Consider the following 24928-nt stretch of genomic DNA (forward strand, 5'->3'; position numbering starts at 1 on the left):
CTCTCCTCTCACCGCTGCCTTCAGCGCTTCCCAGACCACCGCTGCTGAGACCTCCCCCGTGTCGTTTACCTGCAGGTCGTTCAGCCCCCCCCCCCCCAACTGCTCCATGAACCCTTTCAGCTCCTTTGCCATTGCTGGCACCTTGCCCCTTCTTGAACATGACCGGTCCAGGCCTGGATCAATAACCGTGTTGAAATCCCCACCCATAATCAGCCTGTGCGAATTCAGGTCCGGAATCTTCCCCAGTACCTTCTTTATAAAATCCCCATTGTCCCAATTTGGCACGTATGCGTTGACCAGCATTACCTTCATCCCCTGCAGCCTGCCACTAACCATGATAAATCTACCTCCCACATCTGAGACTATCCTCCCTGCCTCAAACGCCACCCGTTGATCAAAATCGCAGCCCCCCTTGTCTTTGAGTCCAGCCCCGAGTGGAAAACCTGACCTACCCAGCCTCAACCTGACCTGATCAGCTACTTTAAGATGTGTCTCCTACAGCATCAACACGTCTGCCTTCAGTCTCCTCAGGTGTGCAAACTACTTGAGATCCCAACCCAGCTAATAAACTAAGCATAAACACCCCCCACCCCCCAAGCATAACCCCCCCCCCCCCCCCCCCCCCCCCCCCCCCCGTGCTACATAGGAAGGTTCTTGCGAGGGTGCATAGGAGATATACCAGAATGATTCCATGGAGGAGCGATTTTAGCTATAAAAAGGAGCTGGAGTTGGAGAAGCTGTAGTTGTCCCTCTTAGTGCCAAAGGAGATTGTGGAGATGTTTGGTGTATACGATTATGATACGTTTGGATAAGGAAACAAGAAAAAACTATTCTCTTTAGCAGATAGTGCAAGGACGAGTTTTGAAAAACTCGAGTTAAGGTTTTGGACAAGCGATTGGGAGGAAGAATGTTTTTACTTGATAAGTGGAAATCTGAAATTTGTTGCCCACCACAATGGCGGAAGTTGAGACGACAAATTGTTTCAAAACGAAATTGGATGGAAACTTGAGTGAAACAAACTTGTGGACAAATGACTAAGGGGATAGAAATTGTAAGAACATAGGAAGTAGGAGAAGGCCACTCGGCCCTTGAGACTTATTCTATATTCAATAACATCATGCTGATCTGATTGTGACCTTAACTCTACTTTTCTACCGAATCTCCATAGCCCTTGACTCCTTTGTTAGTAAAAAATTAATCTAACTCAGTCTTAAATATATTCCATACTTCTAATACTCGCTAATGAAGAGAATTCCAAATACTAATGGTCCCCTGAGTGAAGAAATTTCTCTTAATCTCCATCTTAAATGGGAGACTCCTTGGGCGGGATTCTCCAATAATGGGGCTATGTCCTCACTCTGGGCTTTCCTGGAGAATGTCCAGAGTGATTCTCCTACCTGAAGGGGGCTAGCAGGGCCCTTGAGTAGTCCTCGCAGCTCCGGCTGCCGATATGGGGCCCTGCACTTCCGGTCGTGGGGTCTGGGCATGCGTACGGCGGCGGCCTGCGTCGACTGCCCCGTGCGACATGGCGGACACACACCGCAGACCGGCGCCAAAAAGATAGGCACCCCCGAGATCGCGTGCGCCCACGGATCGGTGGCCCCCGATCGATAGTCTGGTTGTCTGTGAGGTCCCCGCCCCCCACGAAGGCGGCCACGGACTGGGTCCGCAGCCGCCATGTCAAGTTCCCAATGGGTGAGACCATGAGAGACCCACGCTGTCGGGAACTCGGCCTGTTACACTTGGAGAATCGCCGCGGGGGCCTCTGTCAATGGCTCCCTACCCGTGTCGTGTAGATCGCGTGCACGTGCAATTCACGGGAGCGGCGTCGCGCAGGTTTCGGCGTGAACGCCCATTCTCCGCCCCCGTGCCGATCGAGATTTCAGCTCTGAGAATCCCGCTCCTTACTTTTAAACTGCGCCCCATAGTTCTAGATTTTCCCACGACGGGAAACATCCACTCATCGTCTATCCTGTCCAAGTCCCCTCAGATCTTGTATGATTCAATAAGCTCACCTCTCATTCTTCTAAACTCCAATGAGTATAGGCCCACCTACTCAACCTTTCATTATAAATCAAACCCATCATCTCTGGAATCAGCCAAGTGCACCTTCTCTGAAGTGCTTCCAATGCTGGATAGCTTCCCAGAGAATTGGCATGGACTTGATTGGCCGAATAGCCTCCTTCGTGCCATATCATTCTAAATATACTTATGATGCTGCATTAATAAAGCATTGACAATGAATCCAGTGCTGAGTCAAGAATGATTTTTAGGACAAAACTAATGTAGTTTTCTTTTGTGAATGTTCAGTGTAAGTGAATGGCTATGGCAGCACTTCTGGACTGTTGCCTGAAGTTCACATAGAATCCATTGAATCTCTGCAGTGCAGAAGGAGGACATTTGGCTCATCGGGTCTGCACCTCTGAAAGAGTACCCTCCCTAGGCCCACTCCCCCATTCTATCCCCGAAACCCCATAACCCCACCTAACCTACACATCTTTGGACACTAAGGGGTCATTTATCATGGCCAATCCACCTAACCTTCACACCTTTGGAGTGTGGGAGAAAACCAGAGCACCCGGAGGAAACCTATGCAGACACAGGCAGAAAGTGCAAACTCCACACAGAGTCATCCAAGGCCGATACTGATCACTGTGCTGCCTGATGCCAACATTTCTTTCAAAATAATGTTCCACCATCTTGTAGTTCTGGGGCTGGATTCTCTATTATTGATATTATGTCCCCACGCCGGCGTAAAAACGGTGGGGTTTTACTCCTGAAATTCCTGCAAAAAAGTGAAACAAATTCATAGCCCTGCAGGGAGCTAGCAGGGACCCGGAGTGAATCTCGCAGCTTTTGCTGCAGATACAGGCCCCCGCACTTCCGGGCCAGAGGCCACGCTTGCGTGCGGCGGCGGCCTCCAGCGGCCGTGCCATGCTCCATGGTGGACTCGGACCGTGGAGCCAAACCGAAGTAAGAGACCCCCCGATCGGCTGCGCGCCCGACCCTCAAACCCCACCCATTAAATCCCCGGCGGCCTATAAGGCCCTCCCTGGTCTCTGATCCGCCCGCCTCCGACCAGTCCGCAGCCGCCACACGAGCATCCCGACCGGCGATAGCAGGTTAGTTCCACGCCGTCGGTGACTCGGCCGGTCGGGAGCAGAGGATTGCTGAGCCGGCGTCTGGCAATGGCCACCCGGCGGCGTGGCGTACTCCCAGGCGATGCCGATTTCTGGTGCTCAGAGAATCGCTGAACCGGCGCCGGGCCCAATTATAGCGTCAAACTGGATTCTCTGCCCCGGCACCGGCCGCGATTTCGGCGGCAGGCTGCGCAGAATCCAGCCCCTTGTATTTTGTCATCAAAATTGATGTCATTCCTGTTGCTAAATGTCACTTTATTTTGGAATGGCAAAATATTTATGTGGCGCACAAAGACTCCGTGAGACAAATAGAGTGAAGTCGATGAGGCTTTATTAAGCGTGTCTGTTCCCCAGCAGCCCGATAGTAAACTGGCCTGCGGGGGAAGGCACCGGCTTCTTATACTTCGCCTTCAGGGCGGAGTATGAGGTCAACGGCCAACCAGGACCCGGGATCTGTCAGCCAATGACATTAGGGCTTCCAGTCCCACATGACCCCCAATACATACTACCACAATTTACTGATCATGTTGCTTTTTTCTTGAAACAGGGTTTATCTGATGCAAACAACTATCATGAATTCTGTAGATTTTTGGCTCGGCTGAAGACCAATTATCAGCTGGGTGAAATAGTGATGGTGGAAGGTTACCCTGAAATTATTCGGTTGATTGCTAACTTCACAGTCACCAGTCTGCAGGTAAGAAGCCCTAACTTGTTTGAGTCTGAGTCTTTTTCCAGGTTTGCTGATGACAAAAAACTAAGTGGAAGTGTGAGTTGTGAGGAGGATGTAGACACTTCAAAAGGATTTGGAGAAAATAAGTGAGTGGACAAAGATTTTGCAGATGGAATGCAAAATGTGGAGAAATGTCAGGTTATCCATTTTGGTCAGAAAAAACAGAAATACAGAGGGCTGGATTCTCCGTCGGTGGGATCCTCCGTCTCGTTGGCAGCGCACTCGGGCCCGTAGATTTCCCAACGGCATGGGGGTGCCCACAATGGGAAACCCCATTGGCCGGTGGGAGAGAGAATCCATTGTAAATGGTGAGAGGTTGAGTAGTGTTGAACTTCAAAGAAACTTGGGTGACCTTGTTCAGGAGTCACAGAAAGCTAACCAGGACGTACAGCAAGCAATTAAAGCAAATGGTATGCTGGCCTTTATTGCAAGAGGATTTGAATATCGGAGTAAAGCTATCTTACGGCAATTATATAGAGCCCTGGTGAGACCACACCTGGAGTATTGTGTGCATTTCTTGACATAGAGTGAGTGCAACAAAGGTTTACCCGAGTAATTCCTATCATGGAAGGATTGTCTTATGAGGAAAGGTTAAATAAACTCGGCCTTTATTCTCTGGAGTTGAGAAGAATAAGTGATCTCATTCAAACATACAAAATTCTTACAGCATTTGACAGAGTAGACGCAGCAAAGATGTTCTCTTGTCTAGGACAAGGGATACAATCTCCGAATAAGGGACAGGCCACTTGAGACTGAGATGAGGAGGAACATCTTTACTCAGGGGCTGGTGAATCTTTGGAATTCTCTACACCAGAGGGCTGTGAAGGCTCAGTCGTTGAGTATATTCAAGATAGAGGATGATAGATTTCTATATATTAAAAATGTGCAACAAAATGGCGTTGAAGTAGATAATCAGCCATGAATGGCAGAGTGGACTCAAAGGGCTGAATGAACTATCCCTGCTCCTATTTCTCATGTTCTTCTGTTCAGTCTACATGTAAGAAGTGTTCACTTGATTGAGTCCCTGGCTACTCTGAGGATTGCAGTTAAGTCACCCGTCATGGATAAAATACCATTGTCCTTTTGCCCAAACCTTTAGCCGACTTTTACCTATGCTACGCTCTGATTTCCAGTTAACTTAAATATTTTATAAATTGGGTTATTAGTTTTTTTTAAACTATTTATGGTGCTACTTCTGTGCACCTCCAATCTCCTGTTAGAAGCATCTTGAGATGCTTTGCTGTGTTAATGAAATTAGTTAGAAGTCTTACAACACCAGGTGAGGAAGGAGCTGCGCTCCGAAAGCTGGTGATTTGAAACAAACCTGTTGGACTTTAACCTTGTGTTGTAAGACTTCTTACTGTGCCACCCCAATCCAACGCCGGCATCTCCACTGAATGAAATTACATCAGTGAATTCTAACCTTATTTTGCATCTTGTTTCTTTTTGCTGGATTCATCAATGGTTCCTGCTTTAAAAAAAGGCAAAATTGAGGGCAAGTAGACAAAGCAGAGCAATGTTGTCTTATCCCTGATGTGACAGTTTCAGTATCTTTTGGTAGAATCAACACTTCCTCTGTTCTTGGGCGCAAAATTAATATTCTTGTTGTAGGAAACAGCAACAACACCTTTAATGTAATCAGACACCCTAAGGTGCTTCATAGAGAGTAATCAAAAGATTTGGAGATGAGAATTTTTTTTCTGTCAAATAATCTTCAGTATTTGTAATTCTCTTCCCCAGAAAGCAGTGGAGGTTGGGTCATTGAATTTATTCAAGGCATGGTTCGACAGATATTTGACAGACAAGGGAGTCAAATATATGGAGGCAGTCGGCAAAGTGAGGTTGAGACCAGAGCCAGATCAACCAGGATCTTATTGAATGACAGGAGAAGGCTTGAGTGGCTGAATGGCCTACTGAGGTTCCTAAGTCCTATGTTTCTCTGTTATGAAAGGAGGAGTAAGAGGTGGAGAGGTTCAGAGGGAATTACAGAAGCTAGGGACAAGGTAGTTCAAGACACTTTCCCAATGGTGGAATGAAGAGATCTTGAAGAGTCAGATTGAATCGAGGTAACATCTCGGTAAACCATGCTAATCTGGAACTGATAGAACATAGAACAATACAGCGCAGTACAGGCCCTTCGGCCCACGATGTTGCACCGAAACAAAAGCCATCTAACCTACACTATACCATTATCATCCATATGTTTATCCAATAAACTTTTAAATGCCCTCAATGTTGGCGAGTTCACTACTGTAGCAGGTAGGGCATTCCACGGCCTCACTACTCTTTGCGTAAAGAACCTACCTCTGACCTCTGTCCTATATCTATTACCCCTCAGTTTAAAGTTATGTCCCCTCGTGCCAGCCATTTCCATCCGTGGGAGAAGGCTCTCACTGTCCACCCTATCTAACCCCCTGATCATTTTGTATGCCTCTATTAAGTCTCCTCTTAACCTTCTTCTCTCCAACGAAAACAACCTCAAGTCCATCAGCCTTTCCTCATAAGATTTTCCCTCCATACCAGGCAACATCCTGGTAAATCTCCTCTGCACCCGCTCCAAAGCCTCCACGTCCTTCCTATAATGCGGTGACCAGAACTGTACGCAATACTCCAAATGCGGCCGTACCAGAGTTCTGTACAGCTGCAACATGACCTCCTGACTCCGGAACTCAATCCCTCTACCAATAAAGGCCAACACTCCATAGGCCTTCTTCACCACCCTATCAACCTGGGTGGCAACTTTCAGGGATCTATGTACATGGACACCTAGATCCCTCTGCTCATCCACACTTTCAAGAACTTTTCCATTAGCCAAATATTCCGCATTCCTGTTATTCCTTCCAAAGTGAATCACCTCACACTTCTCTACATTAAACTCCATTTGCCACCTCTCAGCCCAGCTCTGCAGCTTATCTATATCCCTCTGTAACCTGCTACTTCCTTCCACACTATCGACAACACCACCGACTTTAGTATCGTCTGCAAATGTACTCACCCACCCTTCTGCGCCTTCCTCTAGGTCATTGATAAAAATGACAAACAGCAACGGCCCCAGAACAGATCCTTGTGGTACTCCACTTGTGACTGAACTCCATTCTGAACATTTCCCATCAACCACCACCTTTCAGCTAGCCAATTTCTGATCCAGATCTCTAAATCACCCTCAATCCCCAGCCTCCGTATTTTCTGCAATAGCCGACCGTGGGGAACCTTATCAAACGCTTTGCTGAAATCCATATACACCACATCAACTGCTCTACCCTCGTCTACCTGTTCAGCCACCTTCTCAAAGAACGCGATAAGGTTTGTGAGGCATGACCTACCCTTCACAAAGCCATGCTGACTATCCCTGATCATATTATTCCTATCTAGATGATTATAAATCTTGTCTCTTATAATCCCCTCCAAGACTTTACTCACTACAAACGTGAGGCTCACCGGTCTATAGTTGCCGGGGTTGTCTCTGCTCCCCTTTTTGAACAAAGGGACCACATTTGCTATCCTCCAGTCCTCTGGCACTATTCCTGTAGCCAATGATGACATAAAAATCAAAGCCAATGGTCCAGCAATATCTTCCCTGGCCTCCCAGAGAATCCTAGGATAAATCCCATCTGGTCCCGGGGACTTATCTATTTTCAGCCTGTCCAGAATTGCCAACACCTCTTCCCTACGTACCTCAATGCCATCTAATCTATTTACCTGGAGCTCAGCATTCTCCTCCACAACATTATCTTTTTCCTGAGTGAATGCTGACGAAAAATATTCATTTAGTATCTCGCCTATCTCTTCAGACTCTACACACAACTTCCCATCCCTGTCCTTGACTGGTCCTACTCTTTCCCTAGTCATTCGCTTATTCCTGACATACCTATAGAAAGCTTTTGGGTGACTTCCGGGTGCGGCGATGACCAGCTGAGTCGCACGTTTCGGCAGCTCCCGGTGAAACGGACTTTTGGGCTCTTGATAGGAGCCCCAACGGCAATTTTGACGGCTAAAAACACTGTGTGGTAAACCAGAAGGGAATCCCCCCTGGATACGGATGGAAAAAGGAGGAGAAAGTGGCCGGATTGCAGTGGATCCTTTAGAACAGCAGCAAGGAAGGCAAGCAAAAACCAAGATGGCGTCGGAAGGTGGCAGTTTAACATGGGGCCCTGAACAACAAGAGTTCTTGAAATGCTGTGTGGAAGAGATCAAAAAGGAAATGAAGAAAGAGCTGTTGGCCCCGATACTACAGGCGATCGAAGGGCTAAAGGAGGAACAAAAGACCCAGGAGCGGGAGCTTCGGGTCGTGAAGGCAAAGGCAGCCGAGAATGAGGACGACATACAGGGCCTGGTGGTGAAGACGGAGACGCAGGAGGCACATCAGAAACGATGTGTGGAAAGGTTGGAGGCACTGGAAAACAACGCAAGGAGGAACAACCTGAGGATTCTTGGTCTTCCTGAAGGTGTGGAGGGAGCGGACGTCGGGGCATATGTGAGCACGATGCTGCACTCGTTAATGGGAGCGGAGGCCCCGGCGGGTCCGTTGGAGGTGGAGGGAGCATACCGAGTGATGGCGCGAGGACCGAGAGCAGGAGAAATTCCCAGAGCCATAGTGGTGAGATTCCTCCGTTTTAAGGATAGAGAAATGGTCCTTAGATGGGCGAAGAAAACTCGGAGCAGTAAATGGGAGAACGCGGTGATCCGCGTTTATCAAGACTGGAGTGCGGAGGTGGCGAGAAGGAGGGCGAGCTTTAATCGGGCCAAGGCGGTGCTTCATAAAAAGAAGATAAAATTTGGAATGCTGCAACCGGCAAGACTGTGGGTCACATATCGAGGGAGGCACCACTACTTTGAGACGGCGGATGAAGCGTGGACTTTTATTGTGGAAGAAAAACTGGAATGAGTGGGTTATTAAAAAGAACGTTTGAACAAAGTGGTGGGGCGAATGTGGGGGGCAAAGAGGGGGGTTAAAAAGGGGGGAAAGAGGAGTTTTATGTACTAATCCTGCGATGTGGTAACTTTTCTCTCTCCCACAGGTGGTGATGGGGGGAGGAGGGGAGGTGGAGGAGATGGGGCGTTGGCCATTGGGGGCGGGGCCAAGGGAGAAGCGCGGGCTTGGTTCCCGCGCTATGATAATCATGGCGGGAATAGAGAAGCAGGAAGGAGGGGGCGTCGCACGGTGCGAGCCGAGGTCACGGGGGGAAGCCGAGGTCGGCCAGAGTTTGCTGACTTCTGGGAGCAACATGGGGGGAGTAATTACGCTAGCGGGGGATCTAGCGGGGGGGTGGGAGGGGGGAATTACTGGGTTGCTGCTGCTGGGGAGAGGGGGGAGCTGGTATGGGGGAGGATGGGCGGGGGGGCACCGCCCGGGGGAGATACAGCTGCGTGGGAACCGGGTGAGGAGCTGGAAAAAGGTGATGGCTAATCGACAAGGGGGGGGGGGTAGGAAGCCCCCCAACTCGGCTGATCACGTGGAACGTGAGAGGGCTGAACGGGCCGATAAAGAGGGCACGGGTACTCGCACACCTTAAGAAATTTAAGGCAGATGTGGTTATGTTACAGGAAACGCACCTGAAACTGATAGACCAGGTTAGGCTACGCAAAGGATGGGTGGGGCAGGTGTTCCATTCGGGGCTAGATGCGAAAAACAGGGGGGTGGCTATATTAGTGGGGAAGCGGGTAATGTTCGAGGCAAAGACTATAGTGGCGGATAACGGGGGCAGATACGTGATGGTGAGTGGCAAACTACATGGGGAGACGGTGGTTTTGGTAAACGTATATGCCCCGAACTGGGATGATGCCAATTTTATGAGGCGGATGCTAGGACGCATTCCGGACCTAGAGATGGGAAAGTTGATAATGGGGGGAGATTTTAATACGGTGTTGGAACCAGGGCTGGATTGGTCGAAGTCCAGGACTGGAAGGAGGCCGGCAGCAGCCAAGGTACTTAAAGATTTTATGGAGCAGATGGGAGGTGTAGACCCGTGGAGATTTAGCAGACCTAGGAGTAAGGAGTTCTCGTTTTTCTCCTATGTCCATAAAGTCTACTCGCGAATAGACTTTTTTGTGCTGGGTAGGGCATTGATCCCGAAGGTGAGGGGAACGGAGTATACGGCTATAGCCATTTCGGATCACGCTCCACACTGGGTGGACTTGGAGATAGGGGAGGAAACAGGAGGGCGCCCACCCTGGAGAATGGACATGGGACTAATGGCAGATGAGGGGGTGTGTCTAAGGGTGAGGGGGTGCATTGAAAAGTACTTGGAACTCAATGATAATGGGGAGGTCCAGGTGGGAGTGGTCTGGGAGGCGTTGAAGGCGGTGGTTAGAGGGGAGCTGATATCAATAAGGGCACATAAAGGGAAGCAGGAGAGTAAGGAACGGGAGCGGTTGCTGCAAGAACCTTTGAGGGTGGACCGGAGGAGGGACTGTACAGGGAAAGGCAAAGGCTACATGTAGAATTTGACTTGCTGACTACGGGCACTGCAGAGGCACAATGGAGAAAGGCACAGGGTGTACAGTACGAATATGGGGAGAAGGCGAGCAGGTTGCTGGCACACCAATTGAGGAAAAGGGGAGCAGCGAGGGAAATAGGGGGAGTGAGGGATGAGGAAGGAGAGATGGAGCGGGGAGCGGAGAGAGTGAATGGAGTGTTCAAGACATTTTATAAAAAATTATATGAAGCTCAACCCCCGGATGGGAGGGAGAGAATGATGGGCTTCTTGGATCGGCTGGAATTTCCCAAGGTGGAAGAGCAGGAAAGGGTGGGACTGGGAGCACAGATCGAGGTGGAAGAAGTGGTGAAAGGAATTAGGAGCATGCAGGCGGGAAAGGCCCCGGGACCGGATGGATTCCCAGTCGAATTCTATAGAAAATATGTGGACTTGCTCGCCCCGGTACTGACGAGGACCTTTAATGAGGCAAAGGAAAGGGGACAACTGCCCCCGACTATGTCTGAAGCAACGATATCGCTTCTCTTAAAGAAGGAAAAGGACCCGCTACAATGCGGGTCCTATAGACCTATTTCCCTCCTAAATGTAGATGCCAAGATCCTGGCCAAGGTAATGGCAATGAGAATAGAGGAATGTGTCCCGGGGGTGGTCCACGAGGACCAAACTGGGTTTGTGAAGGGGAGACAGCTGAACACGAATATACGGAGTAATAGGGGTAATGATGATGGCCCCACCAGAGGGAGAAACGGAGATAGTAGTGGCGATGGATGCCGAGAAAGCATTTGATAGAGTGGAGTGGGATTATTTGTGGGAGGTGTTGAGGAGATTTGGTTTTGGAGAGGGGTATGTTAGATGGGTGCAGCTGTTGTATAGGGCCCCAGTGGCGAGCGTGGTCACGAATGGACGGGGATCTGCATATTTTCGGCTCATTAGAGGGACAAGGCAAGGATGCCCTCTGTCCCCATTATTGTTTGCACTGGCGATTGAGCCCCTGGCGATAGCGTTGAGGGGTTCCAAGAAGTGGAGGGGAGTACTTAGGGGAGGAGAAGAACACCGGGTATATTTGTATGCGGACGATTTGCTACTATACGTGGCAGACCCGGCGGAGGGGATGCCAGAAATAATGCGGATACTTGGGGAGTTTGGGGATTTTTCAGGGTATAAATTGAACATGGGGAAAAGTGAGTTGTTTGTGGTGCATCCAGGGGAGCAGAGTAGAGAAATAGAGGACCTACCGTTGAGGAAGGTAACAAGGGACTTTCGTTACCTGGGGATCCAGATAGCTAAGAATTGGGGCACATTGCATAGGTTAAATTTAACGCGGTTGGTGGAACAGATGGAGGAGGATTTCAAGAGATGGGATATGGTATCCCTGTCACTGGCAGGGAGGGTGCAGGCGGTTAAGATGGTGGTCCTCCCGAGATTCCTCTTTGTGTTTCAGTGCCTCCCGGTGGTGATCACGAAGGCTTTTTTTAAAAGGATCATGGGTTTTGTGTGGGCCGGGAAGACCCCGAGAGTGAGGAAGGGATTCTTACAGCGTAGCAGGGATACGGGGGGGCTGGCACTACCGAGCCTAAGTGAGTATTATTGGGCCGCTAATATTTCAATGGTGAGTAAGTGGATGGGAGAGGAGGAGGGAGCGGCGTGGAAGAGATTAGAGAGGGCGTCCTGTAGGGGGACTAGCCTACAGGCTATGGTGACAGCCCCATTGCCGTTCTCACCGAGGATCTACACCACAAGCCCGGTGGTGGTGGCTACACTGAAGATTTGGGGACAGTGGAGACGGCAGAGGGGAAAGACTGGAGCCTTGGGGGGGTCCCCGATAAGAAACAATCATAGGTTTGCCCCGGGGGGAATGGATGGGGGATATGGAATGTGGCAAAGAGCAGGAATAACGCAACTGAAAGATCTGTTTGTGGATGGGAAGTTCGCGAGTCTGGGAGCGCTGACCGAGAAATATGGGTTGCCCCAAGGGAATGCATTCAGGTATATGCAACTGAGGGCTTTTGCGAGGCAACAGGTGAGGGAATTCCCGCAGCTCCCGACACAAGAGGTGCAGGACAGAGTGATCTCAAAGACATGGGTGGGGGATGGTAAGGTGTCAGATATATAGAGGGAAATGAGGGACGAAGGGGAGACTATGGTAGATGAACTAAAAGGGAAATGGGAAGAAGAGCTGGGGGAGGAGATCGAGGAGGGGCTGTGGGCAGATGCCCTAAGCAGGGTAAACTCGTCGTCCTCGTGTGCCAGGCTAAGCCTGATTCAGTTTAAGGTATTACACAGGGCGCATATGACTGGAGCACGGCTCAGTAAATTTTTTGGGGTGGAGGATAGGTGTGCGAGGTGCTCGAGAAGCCCAGCGAATCATACCCATATGTTTTGGTCATGCCCGGCACTACAGGGGTTTTGGATGGGGGTGACAAAGGTGCTTTCAAAAGTAGTAGGAGTCCGGGTCGAACCAAGCTGGGGGTTGGCTATATTTGGGGTTGCACAAGAGCCGGGAGTGCAGGAGGCGAGAGAGGCCGATGTTTTGGCCTTTGCGTCCCGAGTAGCCCGGCGCAGGATATTGCTAATGTGGAAAGAAGCCAAGCCCCCGGGGGTGGAGACCTGGATAAATGACATGGCGGTGTTTATAAAGCTAGAGCGGATTAAGTTCGTCCTAAGGGGGTCGGCTCAAGGGTTCACCAGGCGGTGGCAACCGTTCGTCGAATACCTCGCAGAAAGATAGACGGAATGGAAAAAAGAAGGCAGCAGCAGCAGCCCAGGATCGGGGGGGGGGGGGGGGGGGGGAGGGGAGGAGGAACCAGAAGGACTCTCAGGGTTGTTAATATATACTGTATAGTATGTATAGGTCGTTGCTACAGATAATTATATATTGGACTGTTAAATTATATTTTTGGAGAGTGTTACTTGTGACAAGGCAGTTGCCAATTAGGGCTAGTTTTCATTTTTGTTATTTATTATTTATTCATTTTTTGTTTATAAAATAGGTCATTGTTATTTGTGTTGTTATAATATTGTGTAAAGGATGCACAATGTGCTGTGTTGGTTGACCAAAAATTTTCAATAAAATATTTAATAATAAAAAAAAGAAAGCTTTTGGGTTTTCCTTGATCCTTCCTGCCAAATACTTCTCATGTCCCCTCCTTGCTCATCTTAGCTCTCTCTTTAGATCCTTCCTTGCTACCTTGTAACTATCCATCGCCCCAACTGAAACTTCACACCTCATCTTAACATAGGCCTCCTTCTTCCTCTTAACAAGAGATTCCACTTCTTTGGTAAACCACGGTTCCCTCGCTCGGCACCTTCCTCCCTGCCTGACCGGTACATACTTATCAAGAACACGCAGTAGCTGATCCTTGAACAAGCCCCACTTATCCAGTGTGTCCAACACTTGCAGCCTACTTCTCCACCTTATCCCCCCCAAGTCACGTCTAATGGCATCATAATTTCCCTTCCCCCAGCTATAACTCTTGCCCTGCGGTGTATACTTATCCCTTTCCATCCTTAACGTAAACGTCACCGAATTGTGGTCACTGTCCCCAAAGTGCTCACCTACCTCCAAATCCAACACCTGGCCTGGTTCATTACCCAAAACCAAATCCAATGTGGCCTCGCCTCTTGTTGGCCTGTCAACAAACTGAGTCAGGAAACCCTCCTGCACACACTGTACAAAAAACGACCCATCTAATGTACTCGAACTATATCTTTTCCAGTCAATATTTGGAAAGTTAAAGTCTCCCATAATAACTACCCTGTTACTTTCGCTCTTATCCAGGATCATCCTCGCCATCCTTTCCTCTACATCCCTAGAACTATTTGGAGGCCTATAGAAGACTCCCAACAGTGTGACCTCTCCTTTCATGTTTCTAACCTCAGCCCATACTACCTCGGAAGATGAGTCCCCATCTAGCATCCTCTCCGCCACCGTAATACTGCTCTTGACTAGCAGCGCCACACCTCCCCCTCTTTTGCCTCCTTCTCTGAGCTTACTAAAACACCTAAACCCCGGAACCTGCAACATCCATTCCTGTCCCTGCTCTATCCATGTCTCCGAAATGGCCACAACATCGAAGTCCCAGGTACCAACCCATGCTGCCAGTTCCCCTACCTTATTTCGTATACTCCTGGCATTGAAGTAGACACACTTCAAACCACCTACCTGAACACTGGCCCCCTCCTGCGATGTCAAATCTGAGCTCCTGACCTCTATAGGAAGAATGGAGGCATTGACTATTTTCTAAATGGGAAAAGGCTGAGGAAATCAGAAGCGCAACGGGACTTAGGAGTCCCGAGTTCAAGATTCTCATAAGTTTAATGTGCAGGTTCAGTCAGCAGTCAGGAAGGCAAATGCAATGATAGCATTCATATCGAGAGGGCCCGAATACAAGAGCAGGGATGTACTGCTGAGGCTGTATAAGGCTCTGGTCAGACCCCTTTTGGAGTATTGTGAACAGTTTGGACCCCTTATCTAAGGAAGGATGTTTTGGCCTTGGAAAAGGTCCAGAGAAGGTTCACAAGAATGATCCCTGGAATGAAGAGCTTGCCATATGAAGAGCGTTTGAGGGCTCTGGGTCTGTATTCGATGGAGTTTAGAAGGATGAGCGATCATCTTATTGAAAGTTACAGGATACTGAGAGGCTGAAATAAAGTGGATGTGGGGAGGATGGGTGGGATTCTCCGTCCCTTAAACCCCGTTTTCTGGCACAACATACCTCCACCGGCTGCGGGATTCTCCATTCCCGCAGCTGGCCAATGGGGTTTCCCATTGTGGCTACCCCTCACTGTCAGAAATCCCGCTGGTGTGGGTGCGCTGCTGGCGAAGTGGAGGATCCCGCTGACGGAGAATCCTTCAGGATGTTTCCACTTGTAGGAAAAACTAATACCCGAGGGCACATCCTCAGACTGAGGGGTGATCTTTTGAAACTGGGATGAGGAGGAATTTCTTCAGCCGGAGAGTGGTGAATCTGTGGAATTCATTGCCGCAGACGGCTGTGGAGGCCAAATCAAGAGTGTCTTTAAGCCAGAGTAGCTAGGTTCTTGATTAATAAGGGGATCAGGGATTATGTGGCGAAGGCAGGAGAATGGTGGAGTAGACTTGATGGGCTGAATGGCCTTATTCTGCTCCTATGTCTAATGGTCTTATGGTGCAGATGCTAATTCAGAGCCAGACCTGACAGGAGGGGGATGTCAGTTACATTTAAGTGCAACTAGAGGAGTTCAGTAGCCTTCAGGCATGGGAGATAGTGCTGGCATTGCGTGGCATCCAGACCAACACTGAAAGGGTGCCGTCCGCAGTGGAAAACCTGAGGCAAGAGGTTCGAGCCATGTCTGAGGGCGTCCAAGGCTTGGGTCACGCTGTGATGTCCATAGCGGAGGTCCTGGACAGGAGAGCCAGGATGGACATTGCTGGCATGGCTGATGGTATCTACAGCATTGGCCATACTCTGAGGGGCATGCACCAGTCACAGAGGGATATGCACCAGTCACAGATGGATATGTCCCAATCGCAGAGCACCATTGCCGAGGAATTCAACACCATGGTTCAGACAATGGGAGGCCTCCATGACTGGCAGCACCAGATGTCGTTGAGTCCTCTGGTGCTCATTTCAGTTGCCCCTCCATCCCATGGAGTAACCCAAGGGGTAGCGAGAACCTCAATGGAGGAGGAGCCTATCCCAGGGCCTCCCACCACAGAGGCGCTGTACGTCTCCGAGCCTTCTGAATTCCTCCTTCCTGACACTGGTGCATTTCCTGGGCAGCGAGCAGAATAAATTGATGCCTCATCACTTGTGACACCAGAAAGTCGGTTGGGCCTCGACAGATTCAGCCCCTCAGAGACGCCCGTCAAGTGTATCGCAGCCCAGAGACCGCAAAAATCAGCTGACGTGCAATCTGGGGGGGATATCAAGAAAGAGGGGGAGGCCACGGAAGCGCAGAAAGATACAGGACCATGAAGTTGGCACAGGTGTAGTTGCACGAATGCTATCTTTCTGCACTATAGGCATTCTAAGAACCTCCAAGTGCCCCGGATGAAAGCATGTTGAATGCTGCCTGGCTATGGCGTGCTGGTGATTGTACACCAACTGCCCGTTCAGGGCGTGGAACCCCTTCCTGTTGATGAAGGGCACCCCCTGTTGAGCCGGTGCTCGGAGGGTGACATGTGCCATCAATCGTTCACTGGACCGGAGGCATGCCAGTAGTGGCAGCGAATCCTGCAGTCCAGGCATCCTAGTGGGCCTGGTCCAGGTGAAAGGTGATGTAGCGGATGCCTGAACGCGTAGGGCATCCGTGACATCGTGGATGCACCTGTGCGTGGATGTTTGGGAGACCACACACCGGTCCCTGCTTGAGCCCTCGAAGGAACCAGAGGCATGGAAGTTGAAGACAGCCGTTATCGTGATGGTCACCGGGAGGGGGTGTCTCCACTTCTGGGTGCTAGGTCAGTCATCACCTGCACAGGTGCTGCACGGTTTCCTTGTGTAGGTGGAGTCTTCGCTGGCACACGGTGTCTGGCAGCTCATTGAGGGAACAGCGCCTCCTATTGACATGAGACCTATTGTACCATGGCCTTCATTCGCCCTCCAAGGCCTGATGGGCTGCTGGCACTTGAGTCTCACCGGTTTGCCCAGGCTGTTCTAGAGTGACTCCTGTCGTGCAGTGTTTGGCCCTGGCTCTCACGAACGTGCATTCGTGATGGCATCATTGGCCAGGTAGATAGCTAGCATAGCTGGCTGTGTTCCGAAAACATATTTTCTCTTGTGAGCTGAGGGAAGGTGAGATAGAGAGAGAGAGAGAGAGACAGCCAGCCAACCAACAAGGTCATGCATCCCTTGACCCTCCATTCCCCCTGAATCTCAAGGTCATGCTTAGACGTTCAGCCCTCACCATTTCTGCTACCCAGCGCTACGTTAATGAGCTGCTGGCCACAACAGGTAGCTTTATAGTCACGTACACTGCCCCATGTCCCCTAATGTTCGTCCATAGTATCTGATCCAGGTACCCCTACCTTCACTCCCTCATAATGGTGATCCTCGTTCTGTTGACAGTGGACAGCCCTGTGCAGCCCCATTACCGCGTGGCTTATGCCCTGCCTGTGACTGCCTCTTCCTCTGGACTATGCTTTGATATTGAGCCTGGGGTATAGCTGAAATCTTATTGCTGATGAACAGTTGATGGGAGGCTCTAGTTTAGCAGGAATGTGAATGGGCACAGGTGCATGCAGAGGCGAGATGCCCGGTGGATGATCACCATTGGACAGAATGCTGTATTTTTCCTGACATGTCCCCACACTCCAAACAGCTGGGCAGCCACTGGAGGACTAGATACTTTAACAGCGAATTCCAGCCCTTTGTCCACTCCCGGTCACTGCTAGGACATTGAACTGACACTGCAGCCCTGTCTCCGTCAGTGAGTTGCACCCACCCCTTGACGTGATAATCTTCTATCCTCTCAATCCCTCCCTATCAAATGAGGAACCAGTGGCCGCAACAAAAGGTGTTTGCAATGCACTATGTTGCCCTTCTCCAGGGTCTTTCAGGGAGTCTAATGGGGGTGGTCCTCACTGAGTGACCCCTGTGCCTTCTTGCCAGAATTGTGGTAGCTGCCTGTGTGGTGGAGATGTTCACATTGTGCAGCCATGCAGCTTTATCTATGGCTGTGTGGCAAAGAGGGTTTTAGTAGCTGCTATATCTGTTATTTCTGTAAACTAAACTCTGTTAATCCCCTGCTTCATCTGCTGTGGAGCAATGCATCTAAGGAATCCCACGAGGTGTCCCAGCACGTGGGGGTCCTGAGATTCAGCTTGGTCGCTCCCGTCTCGGTGATCAGAGTGCTGATACAACTATGAGGCTTTCCAAATGGGAGGGGTGCACGAAAGCTACATGAACATGAGACCTCAGAGCACTTCAATGAAACTGACAGCACTCCCAGTCAGTTGCTTGAAAGTTACATCTGAGCAGTGCGTTACTAGCCTTCAACGCACCATCAGTAGGTTCAACCACTTCACTCCTATCCCAAGGGCGACCCCCCTTGATTATAAGTCTTTGCCACTAAATAGTCCACACTACCCCAGGTCATCAGCCAAACACCCCTCAACAAGCCAGAATAAAATCTGAACGATACTTCCCTCCTTGCTGCCCCTCAAAGTCCATGGCAAAATACTTGCACCAAATCACCCTGGTGACTCCCATTTGAGGGAGCGGGAACAACAGAGACGGCACTTGATTGTGACTTCCAACCCGATAATAGCATTCAAATGAATGTTGATGAGCACTTTGCATGTTCCCGCTGGCACAGGGCGGGAAACCCATTATGGAGTACAGGCTGGGAGAGGCCTGTCGCGAATCCTGATTTTGGCCCGAGGTGGGATTCAGCAGGTCGTCGCAAATCCCGCGACGATTGGCCGACCTTGGAAAACCTTTGCCCTCTGTTATGCAAGTGTCATTTTTCTCCTATAATCTTAACCATTATATATTTTTTGAAAAAGTATGCTTTATTTCAAATCACCAAGTTTAAAAGATGTTCATGCAACGTAGCAATTTGGTTTGCACCATTAGTGGACAGGGAGCCAATGTATGCCAGTGAGGGATGTACAAGGGCAGCAAATGCATGGGAATACCACCGCTTGCAACTTCCCTTCCAACTCTTACTCCATTTTAATATGGACCCGTATTGTCACTGGTCACAATCCTGGAACTCCCTCCCTAATGGCACTGTGGATGTACATACACCATATGGACTGCAGTGGTTCAAGAGAGCAACAAACCACTACCTTCAGGACAATTAAGGATGAACAGTGTGCTGGCTTTGCATCCACCCCATGAACAAATAGAATCCTTACAGTGCAGAAGGAGGCCATTCGGCCCATCGAGTCTGAACAGGCCCTTGGAAAGAGTACTTGCACCAAATCACCCTGGTGACTCCCATTTGAGGGAGCGGGAACAACAGAGACGGCACTTGATTGTGACTTCCAACCCGATAATAGCATTCAAATGAATGTTGATGAGCACTTCGCATGTTCCCGCTGGCACAGGGCGGGAAACCCATTATGGAGTACAGGCTGGGAGAGGCCTGTCGCGAATCCTGATTTTGGCCCGAGGTGGGATTCAGCAGGTCGTCGCAAATCCCGCGATGATCCCCTACTTAAGTCAACATCTCCACCCTATCCCCATAACCCAGTAAACCCACCTCACCTTTTTGACACTCAGGGGCAACTTAGCAATGTCAATCCACCTAACCTGCACATCTTTAGACTGTGGGAGGAAACCAGAGCACCTGGAGGAAACCTATACAGACACTGGGAGAAAGTGCAAACTCCACATAGACAGTCAGCCAAGGCTGGAATTGAACCTGGGCCCTGGAGCTGTGAGGCAGCAGCGCTAACCACTGTGCCACCGTGCCTAAATAAATTACAAAATGCTCAGGGAATGGTTTAGTGGGACAGTTGACTCGGTTTGGGACAGGTTGGAGTGCATCGCCGACAAAAGGCCTTTAATCTGGAATTAGTAGGTTTGGGTAACTCGCGGTTATGCTTCAATCTAATACATATTAAGGGGATGAAAGTCTGCTCCTGCCATTATTTGTCGTCAGGGCTAAATGGGAAGTAAGTTTGGATAATTTCAAATGAACTTCCAATGAGTGTAGACCCATGGTACTAGGTGGCAAGCGTGTTCATAGAGGCCACATTAATTTTTTTTTAAAAATATATTTTATTCAAAATTTTGTGGCCAAACATAACTACATAGTTTTTCTTTTGAACAACAACAAAGCAATATAAATAACCGTGGCCAATTTTAAATAAATAAATAAATAATATATAAACAAAAACAAAACTGAGTGACAACTGCCTTGTCAAAAATAGTTACTCTCCAAAGATACAATCCAACAATCCAATATACATTACCTATAACAAGTGTCTATACATATACAATGACATCCCTGAGAGTCCGTCCGGTTCCTCCCCACCCTCCCCCCTGGGTTGCTGCTGTTGTCTTCTTCTTTTCCATTCCCTCTATCTTTCTGTGAGGTAGTCGACGAACGGTTGCCACCGTCTGGTGAACCCTTGAGCCGAACCCCTTAATACAAACTTGATCTGTCCTAACTTCATAAACCCTGCCATGTCGTTTATCCAGGTCTCCACACCCGGGGGTTTGGCTTCCTTCCACATTAACAATATCCTGCGCCGGGCTACTAGGGACGCAAAGGCCAAAACATCAGCCTCTTTCGCCTCCTGCACTCCCGGCTCTTCTGCAACCCCGAATACAGCCAACCCCCAGCTTGGTTCGACCCGGACCCCCACCACCTTCGAAAGCACCTTTGCCACCCCCACCCAGAACCCCTGTAGTGCTGGGCATGACCAGAACATGTGGGTGTGATTCGCTGGGCTTCTCGAGCATCTCCCACACCTATCCTCTACCCCGAAAAATTTACTGAGCCGTGCTCCAGTCATATGCGCCCTGTGTAGAACATTGAATTGTATTGGCCTGGCACACGAGCCTGGCACACGAGGACGATGAGTTTACCCTACGTAGGGCGTCAGCCCACAGCCCCTCCTCAATCTCCTCCCCCAGCTCTTCTTCCCATTTCCCTTTCAGCTCATCTACCATGATCTCCCCCTCGTCCCTCATTTCCCTATATATGTCCGACACCTTACCATCCCCCACCCATGTCTCTGAGATCACTCTATCCTGCACCTCCTGCGTCGGGAGCTGCGGGAATTCCCTCACCTGTTGCCTCGCGAAAGCCCTCAGTTGCAATTACCGAAATGCATTCCCTTGGGGCAACCCATATTTTTCCATCAGCGCACCCAGACTCGCAAACGTCCCATCTACGAACAGATCTCTCAATTGTACTACCCCAGCTCTTTGCCATGCTCCAAATCCCCCATCCATTCTCCCCGGAACAAATATATTGTTATTTCTTATCGGGGACCGCACCGAGGCTCCCGTCTTTCCCCTATGCCGTCTCCACTGCCCCCAAATTTTCAATGTAGCCACCACCACCGGGCTTGTGGTGTATTTCTTCGGTGAGAACGGCAACGGCGCCGTCACCATTGCTTGTAGGCTAGTCCCCCTGCAGGACGCCCTCTCCAATCTCTTCCACGCCGCTCCCTCCCCTTCTCCCATCCACTTACACACCATTGAAACATTGGCGGCCCAGTAATAGTCGTTTAGGCTCGGTAGTGCCAACCCCCCCCTGTCCCTACTACGCTGCAAAAATCCCCTCCTCACTCTCGGGGCCCACACAAAACTCATAATACTCTTCTCGATTCTCTTGAAAAAAGCCTTCGTGACCACCACCGGGAGGCACTGAAACACAAAAAGGAATCTCGGGAGGACCACCATTTTAACCGCCTGCACCCTACCTGCCAGTGACAAGGACACCATGTCCCATCTCTTAAAGTCCTCCTCCATCTGTTCCACCAACCCCGTTAAATTAAGCCTGTGTAATGTACCCCAATTCTTGGCTATCTGGATCCCCAAGTACCGGAAGTCCCTTGTTACCTTCCTCAACGGTAAATCCTCTATTTCCCTGCTCTGCTCCCCTGGATGCACCACGAACAACTCACTTTTCCCCATGTTCAATTTATACCCTGAAAAATCCCCAAACTCCCCAAGTATCCGCATTATCTCTGGCATCCCCTCCGCCGGGTCCGCCACATACAACAACAAATCATCCGCATACAGAGATACCCGGTGTTCTTCTCCTCCCCTGAGTACTCCCCTCCACTTCCTGGAACCCCTCAATGCTATGGCCAGGGGCTCAATCGCCAGTGCAAACAATAACGGGGACAGAGGACATCCCTGCCTCTTCCCTCTATGGAGCCGAAAATAATCAGACCCCCGTCCATTCGTGACCACGCTCGCCATCGGGGCCCTATACAGCAACTGTACCCATCTGATATACCTATCTCCAAAGCCAAATCTCCTCAGCACCTCCCACAAATAATCCCACTCCACTCTATCAAATGCTTTCTCGGCATCCATCGCCACCGCTATCTCCGCTTCCCCCCCTGGTGGGGACATCATCATTACCCCTAGCAGCCTCCGTATATTTGTGTTCAGCTGTCTCCCCTTCACAAACCCAGTTTGGTCCTCATGAACCACCCCCGGGACACAATCCTCTATCCTCGTTGCCATTACCTTGGCCAGAATCTTAGCATCCACATTCAGGAGGGAAATGGGCCTATAGGACCCGCATTGCAGCGGGTCTTTTTCCTTCTTTAGGAGGAGCGATATCGTTGCCTCTGACATAGTCGGGGGCAGCTGCCCCCTTTCCCTAGCCTCATTAAAGATTCTCATCAGTAGCGGGGCCAGCAAGTCCATATATTTCCTATAGAATTCCACTGGGAATCTGTCTGGTCCCGGGGCCTTCCCCGCCTGCATGCTTCCAATCCCTTTCACTACTTCCTCCATCTCAATCTGTGCTCCCAGTCCCGCCCTCTCCTGCTCCTCCACCTTAGGAAATTCCAGCTGATCCAGAAAGCACATCATTCTCTCCTTCCCTTCCGGGGGCTGAGCTTCATATAATCTTTCATAAAATGCCTTGAACACTTCATTCACTCTCTCCGCTCCCCGCTCCATCTCTCTCTCCTCATCTCTCACTCCCCCTATCTCCCTCGCTGCTCCCCTTTTCCTCAGTTGGTGGGCCAGCAACCTGCTCGCCTTCTCCCCATATTCGTACTGTACACCCTGTGCCTTCCTCCATTGTGCCTCTGCATTACCCGTAGTCAACAAGTCAAATTCTACATGTAGCCTTTGCCTTTCCCTGTACAGTCCCTCCTCCGGTGCCTCCGCATATTGTCTGTCCACCCTCAAAAGTTCTTTCAACAACCGCTCCCTTTCCCTACCCTCCTGCTTTCCTTTATGTGCCCTGATAGATATCAGCTCCCCTCTAACCACAGCCTTCAACGCCTCCCAGACCACTCCCACCTGAACCTCCCCATTGTCATTAAGCTCCAAGTACCTTTCAATACACCCCCTCACCCTTAAACATACCCCCTCATCTGCCAATAATCCCATGTCCATTCTCCAGGGTGGGTGCTGTTCTTTTTCCTCCCCTATCCCCAGGTCCACCCAATGTGGAGCGTGGTCCGAAATAGCTATAGCCGTGTACTCCGTCCCCGTCACCTTCGGGATCAGTGCCCTTCCCAAAACAAAAAAGTCTATCCGCGAATAGACTTTGTGGACATAGGAGAAAAACGAAAACTCCTTACTCCTAGGTCTACTAAATCTCCAGGGGTCTACTCCTCCCATCTGCTCCATAAAGTCCTTGAGCACCCTAGCTGCAGCCGGCCTCCTTCCGGTCCTGGACCTCGATCTGTCCAGCCCTGGGTCCAGCACCGTATTAAAATCTCCACCCATTACCAACTTTCCCGCCTCTAGGTCCGGGATGCGTCCCAACATACGCCTCATAAAATTGGCATCATCCCAGTTCGGGGCATATACGTTCACTAAAACCACCGCCTCCCCTTGCAATCTGCCACTCACCATCGCGTATCTGCCCCCACTATCCGCCACTATGGTCTTTGCCTCAAACATTACCCACTTCCCCACTAATATAGCCACCCCCCTGTTTTTTGCATTTGGCCCCGAATGAAACACCTGCCCCACCCATCCTTTGCGAAGTCTGACCTGGTCTATCAGTTTCAGATGCGTCTCCTGCAGCATAACCACATCTGCCTTAAGTTTTTTTAGGTGTGCGAGTACCCGTACCCTCTTAATCGGCCCATTCAGCCCTCTCACATTCCACGTGATCAGCCGGGTTGGGGGGCTCTTTACCCCCCCCCCTTGTCGACTAGCCATCTCCTTTTTCAATCCAGCTCCTCACCCGGTTCCCACGTAGCCGTATCTCCCCCCAACGGCGCCCTCCCGCCCCGACCACCCCACCCCATACCAGCTCCCCCTTCTCCCCAGCAGCAGCAACCCAGTTAACCTCCCCCCCCCGCTAGACCCCTTTCTAGCATAATTGCACCCCCCATGTTGCTCCCAGAAGTCAGCAAACTCTGGCCGACCTCGGCTTCCCCCTGTGACCTCGGCCCCCACTATGCGAGGCCCCCTCCTTCCTGCTTCCCTGTTCACGCCATGATTACCATAGCGCGGGAACAAAGCCCGCGCTTCCGATTTGGCCCCGCCCCCAGCTCCTCATCCTCCCCTCCTCCCCCACGACATGGGGAAGAGAGAAAAGTTACAGGGTCGCAGGATTAACAACTTGGGAAATCATCTCTTCCCCCATTTCCCCCCCCTTCACCCCACGTAATCACCCCACCACTTTGTCCCAAACGTTCTTTTTCTAGCCCGCTTATTCCAGTTTCTCCACGACAATAAATGTCCACGCCTCTTCTGCCGTTTCAAAGTAGTGGTGTTTCCCTTGATGTGTGACCCACAGTCTTGCCGGCTGCAGCATTCCAAATTTAACCTTCCTTTTGTGCAGCACCGCCTTGGCCCGATTAAAGCTTGCCCTCCTTCTCGCCACCTCCGCACTCCAATCTTGATATACGCGGATCACCGCGTTCTCCCACCTACTGCTCCGGGTTTTCTTTGCCCATCTGAGGACCATCTCTCTGTCCTTATATCGGAGAAATCTCACCACTATGGCTCGAGGAATTTCTCCAGCCCTCGGTC

General features: G+C 50.3%; 1 protein-coding gene across 1 annotated transcript in view; it reads left to right on the plus strand.

Moving 5' to 3' along the window:
- The window catches only part of LOC140427374 (ran-binding protein 17-like), a 1937807-nt gene that overhangs the window by 435462 nt on the left and 1477417 nt on the right, over positions 1-24928 (plus strand). Inside the window, exon 10 of the mRNA XM_072512921.1 lies at positions 3688-3834. Within this exon, the coding sequence (XP_072369022.1) occupies positions 3688-3834 (147 nt within the window). The remainder of the gene's footprint in view (positions 1-3687; positions 3835-24928) is intronic.

The sequence above is a fragment of the Scyliorhinus torazame genome, chromosome 7, assembly GCF_047496885.1.
Source record: "Scyliorhinus torazame isolate Kashiwa2021f chromosome 7, sScyTor2.1, whole genome shotgun sequence".
In the NCBI taxonomy this organism is placed as follows: domain Eukaryota; kingdom Metazoa; phylum Chordata; class Chondrichthyes; order Carcharhiniformes; family Scyliorhinidae; genus Scyliorhinus; species Scyliorhinus torazame.